The sequence below is a fragment of the Thalia democratica genome, chromosome 6 (assembly GCF_965202585.1).
Source record: "Thalia democratica chromosome 6, ktThaDemo2.hap1.1, whole genome shotgun sequence".
Taxonomy (NCBI): domain Eukaryota; kingdom Metazoa; phylum Chordata; class Thaliacea; order Salpida; family Salpidae; genus Thalia; species Thalia democratica.
The window spans coordinates 6763546-6785241 of NC_139170.1; the positions used below are offsets into that span (position 1 = coordinate 6763546).

The 21696-nt window shown below is 26.6% G+C and overlaps 1 protein-coding gene across 2 annotated transcripts; it reads left to right on the top strand.

The window, feature by feature from the left end:
• Positions 1-372: 372 nt before the first annotated feature.
• Positions 373-6083, top strand: LOC145838113 (putative G-protein coupled receptor 63). Of its 2 annotated transcripts, none has more exons than XM_082945654.1 (9): positions 373-460; positions 1079-1297; positions 1537-1654; positions 1815-2009; positions 2355-2484; positions 2710-3007; positions 4060-4153; positions 4546-4755; positions 5052-6083. In XM_082945654.1, exons 1-9 carry the CDS (start codon positions 445-447, stop codon positions 5395-5397), a joined length of 1626 nt encoding a protein of 541 aa, XP_082801780.1. In that variant the 5' UTR covers positions 373-444; the 3' UTR covers positions 5398-6083. The 2 variants fall into 2 exon arrangements, with proteins under 2 accessions (XP_082801780.1, XP_082801781.1); XM_082945655.1 differs by having other exon boundaries at positions 5055-6083.
• Positions 6084-21696: the final 15613 nt, after the last annotated feature.

The window sequence follows — 21696 nt, forward strand, 5'->3', positions numbered from 1 at the left end:
AAAAGCATAGAATGCATAAAGTGTTTTTGTGATATGAACTCTTTTTAAAGTAGTTAAACCAAATTCAGTTGTACATTAAATATATTATAGTTTTTAAATAAAAAGATTTAACAGTTTTTTTAAGATTTTTTTTGTACTAAGTTGAACAAAGAATAAAACATATTGTTTAACTATTGTGCATTATTCATGAATGTTTAGAAACTTTTTCTTAAAGAAAAAAAGATATAAAAGCATTTATTATATCAGTTTTGAAAGTGTTTTAAACATACTTTTCTTAGATAAAATTAGCTTAAGTGTATACTGTACTCTATTATAAGCATGTTCGAATAGTAGTACAAAAAATAGTTGTTTTTATAACTCATAGTAAATAAAAACAGGTTTAATAAGGTTAAAAATAAACAAATAAAATGATTTAGTAAAATTACATAATGACATTATTCTGAAATGGAGAATAAACCAGGTACATATACTTATTTATTTTATAACTAAAATTGTTCTAATAATTTAAATAACTAGTTTTAGTTGTAAAAAGTTTAAAGTCTTAATTTAGCTAAGTTACTGTTTATTTTGTTTAAAGTTTAATATGTGATCAAATTTTAAAAGTTGTTTGTTTTGAATTAAATAATGGGGTTAGTCAACTTATATATTTATTGTGTTTTCAGAAACTGTCTTTTTAAATTTGTTTCTACATACTAAAATACAAAGGAATTTAAATTGCATACCGTTTTATTTAAAAAGTTGCATTTATTTAAAACGGTATTGCTCTGTTTAAAAAGTGCCAAATCAATGTTTTTTTTTCTTACACTTTTTTTAAGTTTTTTTTTTGTAATTGTACTGCAGTGCAAAAGATTGAGCCATATAAATATTTAAAATGATAAAGTTAATTATTTTTACCCGCAAAAAGGCTAAAGTTTACTTCTTAAATACTTACAATTTCAAAATGTTTCATTTTGCTGACATTATTAGTTCTTGATTAAAATTAAAATAACAGCTTTACTCAAGAAAAATGTTTAGATTACAAAAAACTGTTAATAAACTTTAGTTTTGTTATTAATTTTTTTAAAATAACACCTCCTAGTGGAAAACCCGCAAACAGACGACGGGCTCGCGATCGCATTCAAGATGTTCCCGTTCGTGTGCCTGCTCGTGGTCTCGTTGCTAGGCAACAGCCTGGTGGTCGTCACCCTGTCCATCAACGAGCAGCGGAGGAGGCCGAAGACCTCCAGTGACGTCATAATGGTCAGCATAGCGGTGCTCGGATTGCTTGAGTGCCTCACCTGTCAGCCTATATCTTGCGGTGGGTTTTTTTAAATTAGGTGTTTTAACTTAAAACGGCTATACATAATAATTTGCTAGTTTTAGTTAGTTTTTACTAAGTTTTTCAAAATAATTTTTAAAACTTCTTTTTTATTGTTGTAATTTAATTTAGAGTGTAAAAATTTAACTTATTTAACTTGTCTAACAAGTAATCTATCAGAATTAATAGAAGTAGGATTTTTTTCTAATTTTTAAATTTTTAAGTAAATATGATTTTAGGTAGCTGTTTTGACGAAGCGTGGATACAGAATCCTCTCGTAATAAAGTTTATTGCAGCATTTGTACAACTGAAACAAGTTGCTGTGGCGTACTGTATTTGTGCTATTGCTGTTGACAGGTTAACATTTATATAATTAATCAGTAATTAAAGATTACCAAAAAGTAGACAATAAATTATTTTAAAGTTATTTTGATACTTTTTTATATTTTTTAAGTTTTTTTTTTATTATTTTGATAAAAGTAAACCTAATTATCTAACACACAGTCTTATTTTACAGGTTTCTGATAATAAATGAAAAGTACAGTGACGAAAAATTTAAGTTTTCAATATTTTCTGTTATTTTTTCTTGGATAGTAGCAATCATATTTTTCATTCCTGTTTATCTACCCGACTCTTTAATTCACTTGCCAACAAAGTTTTATAAGGGCAGGTGTATTTGTGGCTTTACTGTTGGAGGTCCAATCTACTATATGTAAGTTTTGTTAAATAAATAAATAATTTTTCAAACTAATTATAGCTGATTAAAACTCTTTTAGTACTTATGTAGCAACTATTTCTAAAAATTAAGTTAAATTTTTACTATTAATCTAAAGAAATAAAACTTTTAAAATGCCAGCTATCAATATAGAAAAATCTTATTAAAACCTATTCTTCGTTTTTTTTTTTAGAACTGTAGTAGTTTTAAGCTATATAAGTATTGGTATATTAGTTTTTACTGATTTTTTATTCATTTAAGTTTAAGGTATTAAGGTTTAAAAAGTAAATTAAAAAAAAGTATCCTTATAAGTTTAATATTAACAAACAAAACATTTTACAGTCTAACAGTTTCAACTATCTGTTTCGGCCTTCCGTTTTTCCTGACTTTAATTTTCATACTGGCAGCCTTTAAGATATTACGAAAACAAAAAAATGAGAGCAAGTCCATAAACCGTCGAAATTTCTACCAGGTTTAGTAAACATTGTAGTTTATACTATTGTATAGTATTTTAAGCTCATAATAAGTATTACGAGCTATCCAATCAAAAAGTATATAGACCAAGCGTTTTATTTTCATCAATTTTAAAAAGTGTTTTAAATATTGTCAAGAAATTTATTTTGCTCAAAAAAAAAAAGCTAAACTTTAAATTGAAAAAAAAACCTAATAAACTTTTACAACTTTTCCTTTCAAACAGATATACCGACTTGAGAATGAGGGCAAGTTCTTGCGCTACTCATTTTCGCTGACGATCCTCCACATACTGTGCAACGGACCTTACATCACCCAGAGCCTGCTCGCCCAGCTGGGAGTAGACATATTGGGAGAACTCATGACGTCACAGTACCAGGTAGTGATGACGTGGACCTTGTACTTGTTCTCGGCGGTGTTCCCGCTGGTCACTTTTTACTTCTTCACTTCGAAGCTGCACACGCTGGAAAAGACGTTCAAGAGGAGTTTTCCGAACAAGCAGTCCCTGGATACCTACAGATTAAGTTGGTGTTGATTTTAAAAGTTTGAGAGATTTTTCTGTGTTTTTTGCTGGTCTTGTTGAAAAAAAGACTTTATTTAAACTATATTAGGTTGTTAAATAACATTAAAAGTAGAGTTACACTATAGCAAAACAATAGTAATTGTAAGATATTAAGATGTAAATTTTACTTCAAAAGATACTATTTTATTTAAGGTGTATATGTTAATTAATAAAGTGATCTAGCAATTGTTCAAAAGTAAATATAGTGTGTACATTTTAGTGTAATTACAAAATACATTAAGTTGATCAAAGAAATTTTGAATCGTATTTTTTATTATCTCCATAAACAATTAAATAATAGCTTAAAAAGCTGATTTTAATAACAAAGTTTAAATATATTTTAACAGTATACTTTAACTTTTTGGAGCCATCATTATAAATTAATTAGGTCAGAATAACAAATTTGTTGTTACAGTGTGCTACTTTTCGACATTTTTTTAGACGCCAGCTCCTTTAAGCTCGTGTTTGCAAACTCAAGCTTTATATATCAGTTTAAAAACTATTAAAATTTTTTGAAATTTTTTTTTTTTTGATAACTAAACTTTACAAAATCAAACATTTTAGTTTTACAAATCACAAATAAATATTTGGAAATGTTTTACTGTTTTTATAAAGTGATCCAAATTAAATATATGTTTAGAAACTTATCTTAATGTTTACTAACACAAAAAAAAATTTTATGTCCGAAAAAGGTTTTATTCTTTTTAAAGTTTATTTATTTTCTACATCTTGTTTTGCAAAACAAAAAGTAAAACTTTTTTTCAAAACATACAAGTTTGTTTAGCGGCTGAAATGTTTGTGATTACTGCCGGAAACAGCGGTTCAAGTTTTGTATTTTTAACAACATTTACAGTTGGCATGAAAAACTCAAGAGCAAAAATGCTTGTGTTCAACATTCTGACTGTAATTAAATAATAGCAAAGTACCAACCGTTTTTAAATGTGCACAAAGTGTTATACTTTTTTGATCTTCTGAACTTTGAGTTAATGACGTCACAATCAAGTTTATAAACAGTTCCCAGAAAAGCGTGGCAGAGGCAGTGTTACGAGAGAAGTATCAGAAGAAAGAGACAGCTGAAAAGAAGGGAACGAGACAAATTCTACGACAGGTTTTTATTTTAGTATGGATACATTTAATAGTAAAACTTTTTATTTTCTTTTATCTACTGGCTGCGCGGTTAATGATTAACTAAGGGGCTTTAGGATGAAAACATTGATAACAAGAGCTTTCGTTAGTTGTAATTACTTGCTTAAGCATTTATTACAAAAAATTCGCTAATACTTTGTAAGCTTCAGCCAAGTTGTTTTTAATTTTCTCAACAAAAATACTTGCCTTTCATATATACCACGTAATAAAAGATAGCATTGTTCGAAAAACAATTTTTACTTGGACAAAAATGCAAACCATAATATTTAATTTGATCGAATTGAAGTTTTAAAAATTGTAATGGTGATAATTACAATGTTTTATTCGAAATAAAATATAGAAATAACACTGAAGGCACCTGCACGGGAGGCAGAGAAAGATCACTTCCAGCAGCATGACTACGGCGGAGGTGCAAGTGAGAAGACCCGTTAGAAAGATGAGGAAAAACGAAGGGTTCAGGAAAGGAGAAGAGATTCCAAACAGAGGATTCCAGATACCAGTTCTCACTATGACCGATGAGGGAATTAAAATTGGGAGGGAGAGGATTGATCGAGTTGACGTGAGGTTTGACTTCTGTTTTTATAATGAGTAAAATTTAAAAACCAACGTAAGTTTTCTCGAGAACTACTAAGCATGCTAATAAAAAGTGTAACTTCCTAACTTCTGAGCAATAAGCTTTTTGTATAACTACTGGTCTACAACGGGCAAAAATTACATAAAACTTCAATTCTTGTCTACTGTTCATCATAAGTAGCTTCTAAGTTTGTTTGTTTTTTTTTGCGCGCAATCAATGCATTTCTTATTTGAAAACTACTTTTATTTACGCTTTATCCTAATAATTTTAACAATACTTGTTTAAGCAGGGAGAAAGTTATCAAAGAAGTAGTTGAAGAATTCAAACACAAACGTGAACAACCGGATAATGAAGAAGTTGTCGAGAGAAGCTCTCTTGCGTCGCCTGGCGGAAACAATGTTGAGACGGATGCCGGTTACGTCGGGTCGGACCAGAACCTGAACTTTTCGGGGAACAGCGCGACATTGATGTTGCCCTTAAAACGCAAAAATGAAGTCGAAAACAACGCAGTTGTGTATGAGAGCGTACAAGTAAAAAGCGAAAAACCAATTGATGAAAAACCTGAAAACAACAACTGGAGGTTGAACGTTTTCAGACCGATATCCGTGTGGAATACGAACTTTTATGATTGAAAATGTTTAATTTAAAAGTTAGAGATTGTTTATCTTTGTTGGAATGGATTTACAGAGATCATTTACTTTGAAAAGTCAAAAGAAAATTGAAAGAGTTGTTGCTTCCCTTATAAACACTTACGAAAATAATTTCACCTACTTTCAGACTAACTCATTTTATAGAATTAAAAAAAAAACTTTTACAAGTTTGATAAGGAATAAAATAGTGACAATGTTTGTTAAAAGTTACATATTTTTTAGAAATATTAAGTGGTACACACATGCATGATTTACTTTATACCTGATTTAACTTTTAATTTTTTATTTTTTAAAATCGTATAGAAGTGATTAAGAACAAAATTCAAATGTAAAAAATATTAATAAATCTACTTAAAAAACTTGTTTACAATCAAACTTAGAAATAAGCTTATTTTGTGGAAAATTGAAATTAGACATAATTTAAGTTTTACACAATCAGTATTTATCTTATAGAATATACTTACTAAAATGGTTTAAAAATGTAAAAGTAATTTTAAGCTTCTCCGTTCACAGAAAATAAGGTTATACACAACACAATACTTATCTTTCAAGTAAAACTAAGTTCAAAGAACTTGTCTACTATTGCAAATCGTTTATTTAATAAGCTTTAAATCTACATAACATTATATTTAAAAAACAACATTTTAAGCTCATTATAATTGCTTGAAGTACCTCAAAAGACTTCGTTATCAAAACAAGTTAAGTATTTTATATTATTTGCTTGCTGACGAAGTTTTTGAAATTACTTCTAACAATAATAATGAGTTTAAATAGTTTTATCAAAACAATGTTTATTTTTTGAATTATACTCTTATATATATCTGATGAATAATAAAAACAAAACAATAAATCACAAAGGTCGGTTTACTTACCATGAAGATGTAAAAATTTAATTGTTGTAACATTATCACTGTAAATTAGAAAACAATAAATCGAAAACTTTCCTTTCGTTTACAACTATTGTAAAACAGAAATTAGTTTATATGATTAAAAAAAGACAAAACTTTCCGTTTTTTATTTATAAGCAGTTGTAAAGTCTAACTCTTATTTGTTTCATTCTTTTAATTATTACTTATCTTGAAAATTTTTGTGTCTAAAAACTTGAAAAATTTTTTATTATAAATTACTTTCTAAAAAAATATGGTTAAGTTAAACCAGTTTAAAACATTAATCTTATTAATTACAACATTTACTATGTTTGTCATTTTTTTACATAACATAAACACCAAAAGCTACCATAATGGTTAAAAGTATTTTTTAAGTATTTTTCATAAGTAGGCCTTAAGCAAAATATTATAAATAATTTTAAAATTATAAAATATAAATTGGTTTGCTTTAGTATAGTTTCTTAATAAAGTTTTACTTTTATTTATCTGTTGTATTAACTATACAATGCTTTCAAAAAAGTTACTTTCAGTTTTAATATTTTTTTAATAATAGTTAAAAAAATAGAACTATCAATTATATTTTATTTTGTAATAAAACCAAAACAAATAAAAAGTCTTGGACAAGACGTTAAACTGTATCCAAGTGGTGTGCGACTCGATAACCGAAAGGTTTTTTCGTGCACCAGGTCCTATGACCAATTACTTTGTGGGCTTTTTTGTCGTTCAATAAAAACCCATGCATTTTTCAATTTGTTTAAATTAGCTAGAACTCGTTTTTGAGCATGTATACAGATCAATTTAAAAAAAGCAAAATACTTTTTCATATAGATGTAAGTAAGAAAATATAAATATCTAAATACTTTTATTGTCTCTCATAGCTTATTTATAGAAATGACATTATCATAACGATAGATTTAACGTAGTAATCAAACAAAACTTTATACATTTTATTACAAAAGAAAGTGGTATAAATACAAATAAGTAATCTAATTCTTCAATTTTATTAAATAGTCGCGTTCAGTTTAAAAACAAACTAACGATTAAGTAGAAAACTTGGTTAAAATGATAGATTATGTAATTACATTATCAATACGTTTCTTATAAATAAATCCTATAATAGGAATGCAAATTATTGGTTAACTTGTCTATAGTTAACTTTCTTTTTTATTACAAAACATTAGTTTTAGTAGTTTGATTTAATTTAGCAATAGAAATTTTCTGGAACAATATTTAATATAAGAATGATTTGAATGAAGTAATGTATTTATTTCATAACTAATTTAGAGCAAATTTTAAAGCAATAGAACCTTTAAAGTATAATCAGTGATATAACATTTATACCACAAAAAATGGACCTTTTATTAACTATAAGCTATAGTCAATGAAATTTATACCAGTTTAAATGTAAAAATAGTTAGTCTAATTTAACAATTAGTTAAAATCAAAAGCATTAAAAATTATTATGTAAAATACAAAATTAAGGTGTGTCTAGTACTGGTCTTAATGTATTGTGATAAATTGCTAATTTTATTTCTACTTTAGCTCTAAACTACTTTTATATTAAACATTAAACACTACATCATATAGATGAAATAAATATTCATGTCTAATTACAATCATAAAAAATAAACTTCTATTTACTGCCACTTATAACCAATTAAAGACTTAGAGCTAAAATGGTTTTAATTATTAAAATCTTTCAAGTTTTCCAAAATGATTGGTTTTACTAGCTTTACTGCTTAACATATTAATAAGAACAACAACAAAAAGTCTCTATTAAATATTTCCATTAGTTTGTTTTGTTCTGTTTCATCTTATGTTTTATTCTGAATACTAAAAAAACGTTTATTTGAGTACAGAAGCATAAGATTTCGTACTTTCTGTTTTTAGCTAAAGATTTTTTTTGTTTATTTTACTTATATGTTTTTAATATATGTTTCTGATAAAGAAAAATAGACAGAAAAAATAATAAAGCAAGTTTGTAAAAAGTACTGAAAAGTCAAACTTCAATACAATGAGTGTTATTAGTATTTTGTACAAGAAATTATTTCAACTTTAAACTTAAATTTTAATATTTTAAGTTTAGTATTTGAAAGTGTATATGTTCGTAATAGTAAATATAAACGTCCTGGACAAGACGTTAAAAGTTAGCCAAGTGGTGTGCGACTCGATAACTAAAATTTTTTTTTTATGCACTAGGTGTTAGGACTAAACATTTTGAGGGCTTGTCCTTCAATAAGCAATATATATTTAAACAATGTCTCTCTGATTAAAATACAATTAACTTTTACACGCTATCGAATTTAAACCATGTTATTTCAATTCGATTTATCATTGATAAAATAACAAACTTACTTACCAATAATTTTACTTTAAGCTTGAGATATTACGAAAACTGAAACTAGATATGTTTTATATTAATTAAAGTAAACATTAAATTAACTAAACTGTTTAAAAATTTCTCAAAAAACCTAAAAAAGCTAAAATCTGTTAGCTGCAGTTGCACTGCTTAAACTATACTCAAAATTGTACTCATTGTTTCTTTTTAACTTGAAAAAGAATAATAAAAATAAAGTATTTAAAATTATTATTTTTGGGCTCGGTGGGTTATGGTTAAGGCCTAAGGGTTTTGTAGATTTGTATTTTAAGTATTTGAATTTTTAGGATTAGGGCCTATGAAATTTATAATCAGTAGTGTTATTTATTTGATTAAACTAAGTTTGAATTTATTAAAAAATAAATATAAAACAGTTTAAAAACTGCTAGCCAGCCCTCTAATCTAGCTCTAATAAATTTTTAAGATTTATATTTATTCAAGCTACCAACAATTTACCTCTTGTTTCTCAAAGTAGGGAAGTTTTATAAAGAGCAAGTTAGACTTGTCGAATAAATTAAATAGATGAAAGTTTTGTAATTGATAGTTCAGTTTGTATTTCACTTGACAGATTGTTTATGAAATATATTATAGTCTTTTTGCTTTGATATTAAAAACTGTACAACTGTCTTAAATAAAGGTGAATTGAAATTTGTTTTGACCCGGATACGGCTTACTTGATTTCCTAATCATATAAATAAAAAAAATTTGTCATTATCAAATTTTTTTTATATTAAAAAATATATTTCAAGTAGCTTTACAGAAAATTTTTAATGTTTTGTACTATTTGATACAGTTTCTCACCTTAAACTTTACTTTAAACTAAAACTAGACCAAAAAATGTGTACTTTTAAAAACCTGGAAGAAATTTGGAAAATCTAGAAAAAAATTGGAAAAAACGAGTGGCAACCCTGTTACATTTAAAACATACATAAGTTTTAAGTTTACAGGTTTCACATAAAAGGGTAAATCATTTTTCTTATTTCTGCAAAATTATTAGTCTTTACTTTGGAAGATTTAATATGTATCCATTTATAGCAGCCTTCACAAAACAAAATAATCATCTAGATTAGAAAGTTTTTTAAAACAAGATTTGAAGAAGTCAACATACCCAACATTAATTAGTCCTAGGTTATTTTCACTGTCTATAGTCAATAAAATGGATCTTCATTAATAAAAATAAGGGCATAGGGGGGTCAAACACTTTGTTCACCATTTGATCTTATTTTATATAGTTTTTACTAAGCTACAAGATGCTTTTACAAATTTTAAAAGTTCAAAAAAAATAATTGAGATATAACCAGTCAAAGTTGTAGGCAACAATAGGTACCTTATGGGAGGTGCAAACTAAAAAGGCAAAAGTAGACTAATTTACTAAAAGTCTATCTTCTCTTACATTATTAGAAATAAAAACCTCAAACTTTCAAAAAGTGTTCCTTGCAATATTTAGAAATTTCTGTTGCAAGAAATTTTTTGAAGTTTTGTTCCAAAAGAGTTTTCTAAATATTGCAAGGAACATTTCCTGAAAATTTGAGGTAGTTATCTCAAAAAACGTAGGAGGAGATAGATTTTTAGTGATCTCTAGTTATCCGCAGTTTTAGTTTTTGCCTCCAACTTTGGCGGACTAAATCTCAAAAAATATTTTGAATTTTTCAAAATCTGTAAAAAAACATCTTGTAGCTTAGTAAAAACTATATGAAATAAGATAAAGTTGTGAAAAAAGTTTTACCCCCTTATGCCCTTAAAATCATGTTCAGATATTCCACAACAATTTAAAAAGGAACCATCTTGCACAATTATCTTATCACAACAAATAGAATCGGGTTTGGAGGTTCAAAATATTTTTAACTTACAAATACTGCATACAAGATCAATATTTACAAAACTATTTAACTCTAAATTATACAAACTCATCTAAACATATTAAATATAAAGAAATGCAACTTAATGACAAGTTATTTTTTAGCCTACTTATGGCTACTATATATTTTTTTTATCATCATCAAGCAAGAGTATTTCTATATACTGAGGTTTAAAAATCTTAATTGTAATATTTTTGGCAATGTCTTTATTTTTAAACTGATTGTTATTCTGGCTTTATGTTTATAGCATTATTAATATTAAGTTTTCAAATGTTATTATTGTTTTAAGCCTTGTGTTAATGTTGATAAATAAAAAAAGTGAGTTTGTAAGCCAAGTTTTTACTGTGGCCAACATTAACCAAGTTTTTCATTAGCTAAGATTAGCCAAACTTTTACTTTTGCCAACATTAGCCACAATGAAGATTTAAAAAAGTTTTTTCCAACTGAATTTTATAAACATATGGAACATTTTCTGAAAGTTTGAGGTATTTATCTGAAAAAACATAGGAGATAGATTTTTATAAAATAGTTTATTTTTGCAGCTTTTAGTTTGCGCCTCCTATAAGGAACCTATTATTGCCTTCAACTTTGACCTGCTATATCTCAAAAATTGTTTAGAGTTTTTTAAATCTGTTAAAAGCATCTTGTAGCTTAGTTAAAACTCCATAAAATAAGATCAAACTGTGAAAAAAGAAATTTACCCCACCCCTATGCCCTTACTGTAGTTTTAATCATCTTTCAATGTTGTTATACTATGTAAGACAGGTTGTAACCTTAAATATAATTTCATACTATAAATAAACCAAAAACTTGTTCTTTAAAAAATCTGGAAGAAATTCAGAAAAGCTATAAAAAAATTCAAAATATTTTTCCCAATCCTGATACCGTTGATAATTAAACTCTTTTTAAAAGGTTAAGTTGTCTTAGTTGCAAGACATATAAAAGCTTAATAATAATTTTGAAAATATATGTTAAATCATAAAATAGGACTAGTTATCATTATATTTAACTTTTTTTACATTGAAAAGATTGTATTTTGAGCACAAAATATCTTAAATGCACACTTTAGTGCACAAAGCACCCTAGTTTAAAGATAAGCCTGCTAAAGGCACTAAATTTTCAGGGATTCATATTAACTATTTTTGTGCTTCAAAGATTGGCATGGCAACTTTGCTAGTAATTAAAAAAATTGTATGAATGATTAGTAGAATGTTTTATTTAACTGCGGGGATAGAAAAAACATAATAGCATCATAAAAACACCCTGTGCAAAAATATAAATGACTTACCAGGGTTCCCTGACACTCAGCTCAGGGTATTTTGATTTTTTTTAACTCAGGGTGACTCAGAGCAGTTTTGATTTTATAAAAATCTCAGGGTAGTTGAAAACTTTTTTAAAAAATTTCAATGCAGATTGTTAACTAGATCTATAATGAGATTTAGTTGATCCTGTTTCAATATTTTGTTTTTTGAAATAACCAAATTTGTTCATAAACATGATTTTAAACTCTTATTTAAAATGTTTTAAGTTTGCTGCTAGTTCTTCACTATTCTTAGAAATAAGATTGATTTTTTTAAGTCTTAAAATAGTATTTATCATGAATAGAGTTTATATTAAACAGAAACAAACAAATTAGAGATATAAGAGTTAAGGTTAACTTGCATTAAAAAGTTTTAAAATACTTTTAGTTTTAGTTACTAATGTATTTTAGTAAAATTATTGTGTTATACTTTAGTAACAGTAGCTAAGAAGCATAAAACTTAATCATACCAAATTGATCATCAAACCACAAGCCTTTGGTAGACTGAGACTGGTTTTGTCCTTATTAGGACTCACCATTCAATCACAACTGAAAAACTTGCAGTCATCAATCTACAAGCATGAAGCAACCGTTTGCTGGTATTTATCAGTAACATCAGCATTTTTGGTCTCATTCTACCAAAAGAACTTAGTTCTGATGATAGCATTGGTATGATGAAACCTTATGCTAAGTTGAGCTTGTCTCACAACATACAAAAATCCAGACTTTAGTTCTGTAGACTTTTGCCAATATTTTTTTTGATTGTTTTTAATAAAAGCTTACCAGCTGTCTTGCGTAGTGGGCTATTGATCGTTGCCCAGCAAAGACAATGCTGACGTCACTGATCAATAGCACCAAATGGTTGCATATGTTTGCATGTTTTACCGCTAGATTGATGACTGCAAGTTTATGATTGTGACTGACTGATTCGTTGATAAGAAACACATACATTGAAGCAAATAAAAATCTGCATGGAAGTGAGTACTTTATGCAGAGTTGCCACTTTACCTGGAATCCTGGAAAAACCTGGAATTTGAGAAATTAAAAAAAAAACCTGTAAAAACCTAGAATTTTAACAAATTTCACATGTTCATTTGTAAAATTTTGATTTGACTCAAAAAATCTACCATATAAATAAAAATTTTTATCTTCATCAATTTTTTTTTTTATATTAAAAATATATTTAAAGTAGCTTTACAGCATCTTTTTAATGTGTGTATAATATTTAACACAGTTTCTTACTTTAAACTTGACTTTAAACTAAAAATAGACCCAAAAATGTGTACTTTTAAAACCGGGAAGAATTTTGAAAAACCTGGAAAATTTTAGAAAAAAGGAGTGGTAGGCCTGTTTATGTGAAAGTTAATATAATAGAAAAGGGGCTGTCAGTTCAAAAGAGGAACAATTTTAATGTGCTTATAAAAAAAATATTTTATAATTTTTTGAACAAATAAGTTTAGAAGGTAGATTTTCTTTTAAGATACTAAAATTATTCAAAAAAGCTTGAAAACAAATTTGTACTAGTAAGTGAAACAAAATTTTAAATGTGAATTGCAGGCCAATTTGATGACCCCTGTAATTAAAGAATAAAAATTTGTCAATTTAAATGTCAAATAAAAAACAGTTTTCAACTATATATAAAGTTAACAACAAGGTTACATAAAACTATCCACAAGTGTTGTTTTTTAATCTCAATTGATTTAAATGTTGAATTTTTGAAAACAATATTTCTCATAAGTTCAGTAAGCATCTAAAGCAGAAGCATACAATAATAGGGTGCATCTTTTACCCCTAAAAAAACTACAAAAAAATAGTAGGTTTTTGAAAAAAAATTGTTTTTGATTTATTTTTAATTTCATCACTACAGAATTTTCTAAATATTGCAAGGAAAATTTCCTGAAAATTTTAGGTCTTAATCTCAAAAAACATTGGAGGAGATAGATTTTTAGTAAAGTTTCTTTTCAAAGATGGAAAACGCTGACCTTAAAGATCCACCAAAAATAGAAAATGACAACCCTGAGGTATCACCAACGATGGGAGAGTACCCGGAGGTTGAACTTCTGGATCCTGACTATTGTACTAATTTTGAGGACAGTTTTTGGATACAAAAATGGAGTAAAGTGATGAACAAGGAAACCATCTTGGAATATTTGAAATGTAATAAATTGCTAAAAGTTTTTTAATGCAAATAAATATGAAACTATGTTTAGAGAAACTTTCATTGTTGAAAAAAGTTTTTTTTTGTAAAATTACCTGGTTAAGTTTTAAGTTAACTAATTACTAGACTTATAAAATATTTAAAAAAGTTGTAGATGTATCAATAACTTTTATGTCTAAGAAAGTTTTCAAATAGTAACAAATTTATACAGGTCAAATTCGGAATGACGTTAGAGTTGCGAAGATTTTTTATTTTTTCAACGTTTTCAGAAAGACTGGTCGTGAACTTACAACGTTCTTAATTAAGGTTTGAGTTTTTCAATTCTGATTAAAAATCATTAAAAGTATAAGGGGGTCCAAAATTTTTTTTACTAATACTTATCTTTGTCTTCATTTTTTGAGCTGGAGATCTCAAACTTTAAAGAAACGTTCCATTTATAGTTTAAAAGACTTTGAATGCTGTTATTTTAATTTTGAAAACATTAAAAAATAAAAGTTTGAGAATAATAAAAAACTAAAAAATAGGTAGTTTTTTTCTAAATAAAAAAACTTCTGCATTCAATCTTTTTAAATTTAATAATACACTTTCTGTGAAAACTTAAAGAAGACTGGTTAAAAATGAAAGAAAAGATATACTTTTATCCAAGTAGTCTTTTTTCGCGTTTTTGGTTTGCACCTTCCATTAGGAACCTATTGAAGTCACCAACTTTTATCTCTTATAACCCAAAAAGTACTTTGAATTTTTTCGAGCGGTTAAAAATTTCTGATAGCTCAGATATAACTCTACAAAATAAATTGTAAAAACTAAGGTGGACCGCCCCCCCCCCCCCCCCCCCATGCCCTTAGTTTAATTCCTCACTCAGGATTTTTGCACTTTCTATTTAATTAAGTTTTTATTCATACGTTTTGACACTTCACCCATGAAAATGTTTGTAGGACCTTGAGGACGCATTACTAGCAACATCTCCGCAAGTACAGTGTAAAGGAAAATGTAACAAGTTGCCGGACTTTATAATTATAGACCTTCTTCGGCTTGTGTACGATACTAATGATGAAAATATAAAGTGAGCTTGTTTTCTTGAAACTTGCCCAACAAAATATTTTTTGTTCTCTATGAAGTTTTTTGTAAAACTATTAGTAAGAAGTGTTTATACGTACATATCTCAGTAGCAAGTCTAAAATTAGTATATTAAAAAACTAAGGTCATTACAGGATTGCCACTTTACCTGGAAAACCTTGAAAAACCTGGAATTTTGAACAAAAATCACTAAAAAACTTTGGAACTTTCACATGTTCAGTGGTAAAATTTCGGTTTGACTAAAAAATCTATCATATAATTAAATAAAAAGTTTTTGTCTTCATCAAACATTTTTTTATTAAAAAACATACTTTAAGTAGCTTTACAGTACCTTTTTAATGTTTTTATACTATTTAACACAATTTCTTACCTCAAACTTCAGTTTAAACTGAAACAGACCCAAAAATGTGAACTCTTAAAAACCTAGAAGAATTTAGGAATACCTCGGAAAAATTTGGAAAAAACGAGTGGCAACCCTGTCATTAATAAAAACATTAAGAGGTTGTTCAGATAATAAATGGACAGTTCATTTTTACTTATCTCATGTGTTGTAAGTTTTTTACCATAATGACTAAGTTATAATATAAACAAATCTTTCCACAGTGAAGAAAATTACAATGAAGTTTTACGCATATTTACTTCCACACGCAAAAAATTGTTCCCATACTATCTTCTTAATGAATGTAATTTCTATCAATTACATTATCATGAGAAATTAGACGTCATTTACAACTTGACTAAATTTTTTCCAGATGTAAGTTTTTCATACTAATAAAACAACTCTGTAATAAAACAGGTTTGCTAAAAAACCTGGAAAACCCTGGAACTTGACAATTTAGTCTAAAAAATCTTGAGTTTGATTATAAAAAAAAAGGAATTTTGAAGAAAAATCACTAAAAACCCTGGAATTTTAAGCAATTTTTACATGTTATGTAATAAAATTTCGATTTGTTACTAAAAATTTATCGTATAGATAATTTTACTTTGTCATCATCAAAAATTTTTTTTTGAAAACATTTTTAAAGAAGCTTGAGAAATGAATTCAATGTCGTAATACTCTTTAACACAGTTTTTTACCTAAAACTTAATTTAAACTTAAAATAGATCCTAAAATGTGTAACTTGAAAAACCTAGAAGAAATTTTAAAACCCTGGAGAAAATATGCCAAATGTATTTGGAAACCCTGATAAAAGTAAACTTAGAATAAATTTTCATGTGAGTTTTGTTTAAGTAAAACTTTTATTCCTAATGTCCTAGGATAACAAAATTTTGTCTGTAAACTAAGCATAGTTTATAAATTGTAATATAAGATATTAAAAGTAAATCTTAACAATAATTATGTAAATTTTAGTTTTATTTGTGCTAGGTTTTAAAATAAAGTCGTATAGCAATATTGTACACTTTTTTTACTAAGATTGCTTAAGCTGAAACACAATTCTTAAAAAGTACCTTTTGGTTTAGTACTTAAGGATTTTCTAAGTAATATGTGCAGTACACGTACTTCAAAATCCTTTTAAGTAAATTGTACTTCTTGGAAATTTTGAACAAATTAGATTTAAATAGTCTAACTTGTCTAGCAATATAGAGAAGAGTACAGCAGATGCGCAGAAGATTATAATAAAGAAATCTTGTTGAGATGTTGCGAGTATTCTTATTATTACTTTGAACATTTCAGGTGACATGAAAAAGTATTACTTAAAAATAATATACTATTTTGTTGTATTGACATGAAAATAAGTTAACAAGTTGAAAATTACAAACTATTTAGAAAACATGTTCAATATTCAGTTTATACTGGTAAAGTTGTTGTTTTTGCCTGTTTGTTATTTTTCATAGTGTGAAAAAATAATGAAACTATTTAATTAAACTAAACGTTTTTTTTTTAATTCTGTTTGTATAAACCTTTATTGTTAAAAAACTTGTTGTATACAGTAACCTCTCGGATCTTTACGCACTCGTGACGTTACGCACTCTCGTTTAGTTACGCATTTCAGAATTCTAAAAAATTAAGAAAATAAAAATCTTTTTTTTTTAATATTGCACAAATTAGGTTTAGTGTATATTTTTAGAAAAATATGTTTTTGAATGCTAACACACCTCTCTATATCTTTAGACTTGTAAATTTATGTTCCTTGACTAATTGATAAACATTTAGTTATACCTTAGTATATCAGAAATTTTGTTAACAATAAGAAATTAAATCAAAATTCTGAAATAAACATAACTGTTTATAATAATGAAAGTATAATGAAATAATGAGAGTTTAAAACACAAAGAAATAATACAGCAGTCTTGCATTATATATTAATAAACACCATTTTATAATTGTAAAGAAATGCTTAATTATAAATTGAATTTGCTAAGTAAAATAGAATATAAATGTCACATATAAATAAATATAAAAATAATTTATACTTATTATTAAAATAGTAAAATTATTTCTACTCGTATTATTATTTTATAGAAATTCAAATCTTTTTTTTTAATATATGTATAGTTTTATCTGTTGTTTTCATATTAATAAATAAAGTAAACAAATTGTTAAAAGTGGGAAAGTGCCCAGTCTGCTTTTAACTAGAAGCAATATTAAAAAACAGCAATTTTAGTGAGTATATTTGGTACCTCTCGTTTCTTTACGATCTCTCATATCTTTACGCACTTTTTCTGTGGACACAATGTGCGTAAATAAACGAGAGGTTACTGTAATAGATTTAACTTACTTTGGTTTTAAACTTTTTATGTCTTAACTCATTTTTATAAAGGTCAAAATAAAAAATATTAAGAAAATTTGATACTGTACGGTTCAAAAAAAAATTAACTATTAAACTAACCTAGTTTTCAATAAATTATAGGGTGTACAGAAAAATGTATAGCGAAAGGAAGGAGGTTAGTTTAGTAAACTAAACTTTATTTTAGCAATATAAATAATCACAAGTAAAATAGTTAACTTATGTTGGTAGCACAATAATCAATTAAAAAGAAAACTTTTAGTAAATTATAAAAAACTGATAATAGATAGGTAAACATAATGTTTAAATTGATGCCTAGTTTTAAAAGTTGATCTTTAACCGTGTAATCGTCGTTAAATTTGTACCACTATCAAGTTGTTATTGGAAAAACACTAAAAAAAACACAGCTTTCCTGGTTTGCAGTGTGTTTCAACAAGGATGAATGTGAAAAATTGGCGAAGAGATATGATGAAATTCCTTATTTGCAAGATAAAATGCTTCAACGTATCAAAACAGATGAGGCCGCACAAGTGAGATAGTATTTTTGATTGTCATGTAGGTTCATAATATTTACAGAAATCCTTCTGCAGCAGTAATTGTAAGGTTTTATAGTTGTGAAAACTGTTAGCTGAAGAACAGCACTTAATTTAGCCGCAAGCTAGAGACTTATGTTAAAAGTATTTTTAGCATACAGATTATTTTATTCTTATTTTTTTTGCTCTCAGTAACATCAAAAGTATATAAACTTAAGTACCACTATAAATTCATTGATAACCAAAAAGTGATATCATTATATACGAAATATATATTTTAAATGTTGGTATGCATAATTTTAATTGAACTATCAATGTAAAAAATGATTATACTTTTTAGCAAAGAGAAGTTTTCGAGTTCAAAGGTGTTACCGATGACCAAAGAAAATCTGCAAAGGCTTTTGTAAGATTAACAATTGATTTTTATATATTGTATTAAATGTTTTTTAAAATCTTTAGATTTGTAGTTTTATTTTTAATCCAAATATAACTTGCAACAAAACTTCTCGACTCAAACATATTAGTTTCATTACAGTAGTACCTGTCAAGCAAAAAGATCAAAACTTCTACTCTTAAACCTCAACAAACACTATATCAAATGTTCATCTTTTTTTTACAAACAGCTTGCTGAGATGGAAAACCTGCGGAAGGAAGACGCCAGCGAGGAAGGTAGTTCGGAAGATCATCCTCAGGTAGATCGGGAGGAGGAGGATATGAAAACTGTCCGGACAAACGGGAAGACCTCGTTCAAAACCCGGCAAGGAGACAGCGTTACCATCGACGCCGTTCCGTCCAGAGTTTCCTTCGAAGAATTTTCCTGCCACTTCCACTTCAACCCCCGACGTTCCGCAGCAGGTGGTCGCATGAAATTGGTAATATAAAGTGTGCGGCTGTCAGGACGTTAGATGGTTGTCCGATACTTTCAGTAGAGAGTGAAAATGGCAGCTTTTAGAAACTACCAGTTTTAAACGGAGTTTACACGTTAATACTCGTGCGACAGTATTTTGAAAATAGAAACTTAATAAAAACAATGTTAACTGTTAATATTATTTATTTAATGCAATTATTTAAAATAAAACTACAGGTGCGTCTGTTGAGCAGCAGAAAAGTAGGAAGAAAAAGATAAAAGTCCCCAAATTGAAAGATGATAATGGTATTTTAATATGAGATTGTTTTACTGAAATAAATGCTAAAACACAGTTATTGAAAAATTTTTATTTTAATTTATAAGAAGAATAATTTGTTAAAACGGTATCGATGTATACGATGTATATCGATGTGTAATCGATGTTATAGTTCGTATATGATAAGTTTGAAAAACTTAACAAAAGTTTAAAGCAAATTTAGTTTATAGCTTTAAATATTAAAAATGTAATTTTTTTATATGTATAGCTATTAAAAATATTAAAATTTGTATTTTTTTACAGACTCCGATCTATTTAAGCTTTGGAAATAAACCTTTTTTTAAGGTTAGTTTTTTTATAATAGTGTTTTAAATTTACGATTAAAAACTAATTTGCTTAATAAAATAGTAGTTTATTTTTTATCATATATTTAAAAATTTTAATCAAATTTAACACTTTTTTCTCATTCATAACTATTTTTTTTTAAATTAAACAAAGCAGCCGTTTAAGATATATCAGATTTTAATTATAAACTATAAAATTAAATTAATTGTTTATTTCATTTAAAACTTGATTTCATTTTGAATAAGAAAGCTAAAATATGCTTTTATTAACTGCTCATACCAAATTTATCCTAGTTGTTTTCATACAGGCTATGATCATTCGTAAAATCCAAGCAAAGACAATTATACAACTACTACATCACTTTTATGCTATGAAATTGTTTGTTCATTGCATTAATAAACTTTTTAAAGATTGAAACAATAAACCTCATTTAAATTTATTACATATATTTTTAATTTTAGATATATACTATTCATAAACTTAAACAACTACTTATATTCGGCTAGTAATTTTAAAGGTCAGTTATATTTGCATATTTGCTGAGTTAGAAAAGTAAAAACTCAGCAAGTAACTTTGCATTGCACATATAATATAACGGTTTACACATTTAAAAACTACTTGCATTATTATTTTTATGTTAAGTTTTATTTATAACGTATAAAAATAATTGACAGCATGCAAATTTCTTTAAATTTTATAAGAAAGTAATACTTTATTTAAATTGTTATTTATTAGAAGGTTTTTTTTGTTTTTACTCAGTTTTTTTCACATATTCCTATACATTGCTATGACAATTTAATTTAATTAAAAAATAATGGCTCTTTTATTAGTAGGTTAAAGGTTAGTGAAAAAATACAAATATTATGTTTGTTTTTAATTGATTAAAAAAACTGAAAATGAGTTAGCAAAATAAAGAACCATATAATAAAAGTCTTTATTTTTTCATAAAGAAGTATTTTTTTATTAAAATTTATTATCAACTACAATTAAACCAAACATATTGTTACAACTTTCATCAATTTTACATTATACTTGTCATATTACGGTTTACCAGGTTTTTATATGATAAAGTAGTTTTTTAACTTGTTCAAGTTTAAGCTGTACAATACTTATTCACTTATCAACGACATGCTGGGTAAGATTTTTTTGTGAAGATGTCCGGATGAGTACAATTTTTTTTTTGTTAAAAAGTATAACGGCTTTATATTGTGCAATGCATAATAAATAATAAAAGAATTGTAGTACTAAGAAATTTTAGCTTGAGTACAAGTTAACAGAACGATTAACAATAAAAGCTAAATGTGAGGTTAATTAATTTTTTTAAGATAGAAAAACATCAGACTTACTTATCCTCTGCAATGATAAACGTTTTTTGAGATACAAGCAAGTGAAATTCATCATTTGTAATTCTACCTGCCCTAACTTTTAATTAAAAAAAGATTAATTTTTGTTTAAGAGACAAAATGTTTCTAAACAAAAAATATTAAACAGAATAAAAATTATGTAAACTCATCTCTAGTTTTAAACAAAGTTTGACTGTCAGCTTTAGTAATATTATAACGTCATAATAAACTAAGTTGCAGAATTTATAATAACAATATAAACTAATAGACATTAATTTAGAATTCAATAAAGATTCATAGGAAAATTACTTTATGCTTGTAAAGTTGCTTCAATCTTTTTCAAAGCTTAAACCTGAAATAAATCAGATAAACTGAACTTATTTTTGTACTTTTAACAAGATTATATAGTATATCAATAGAAATATTATGATTAAACGTTTGTATTTAATAAAAAAGGTGTTTAATAGTTAAGGACGTTGTAATTTAAACACTTATGTAGTTGACATTTTAATAAAGTTGTTACAGCAACAAAAATAAACAACAAACTTT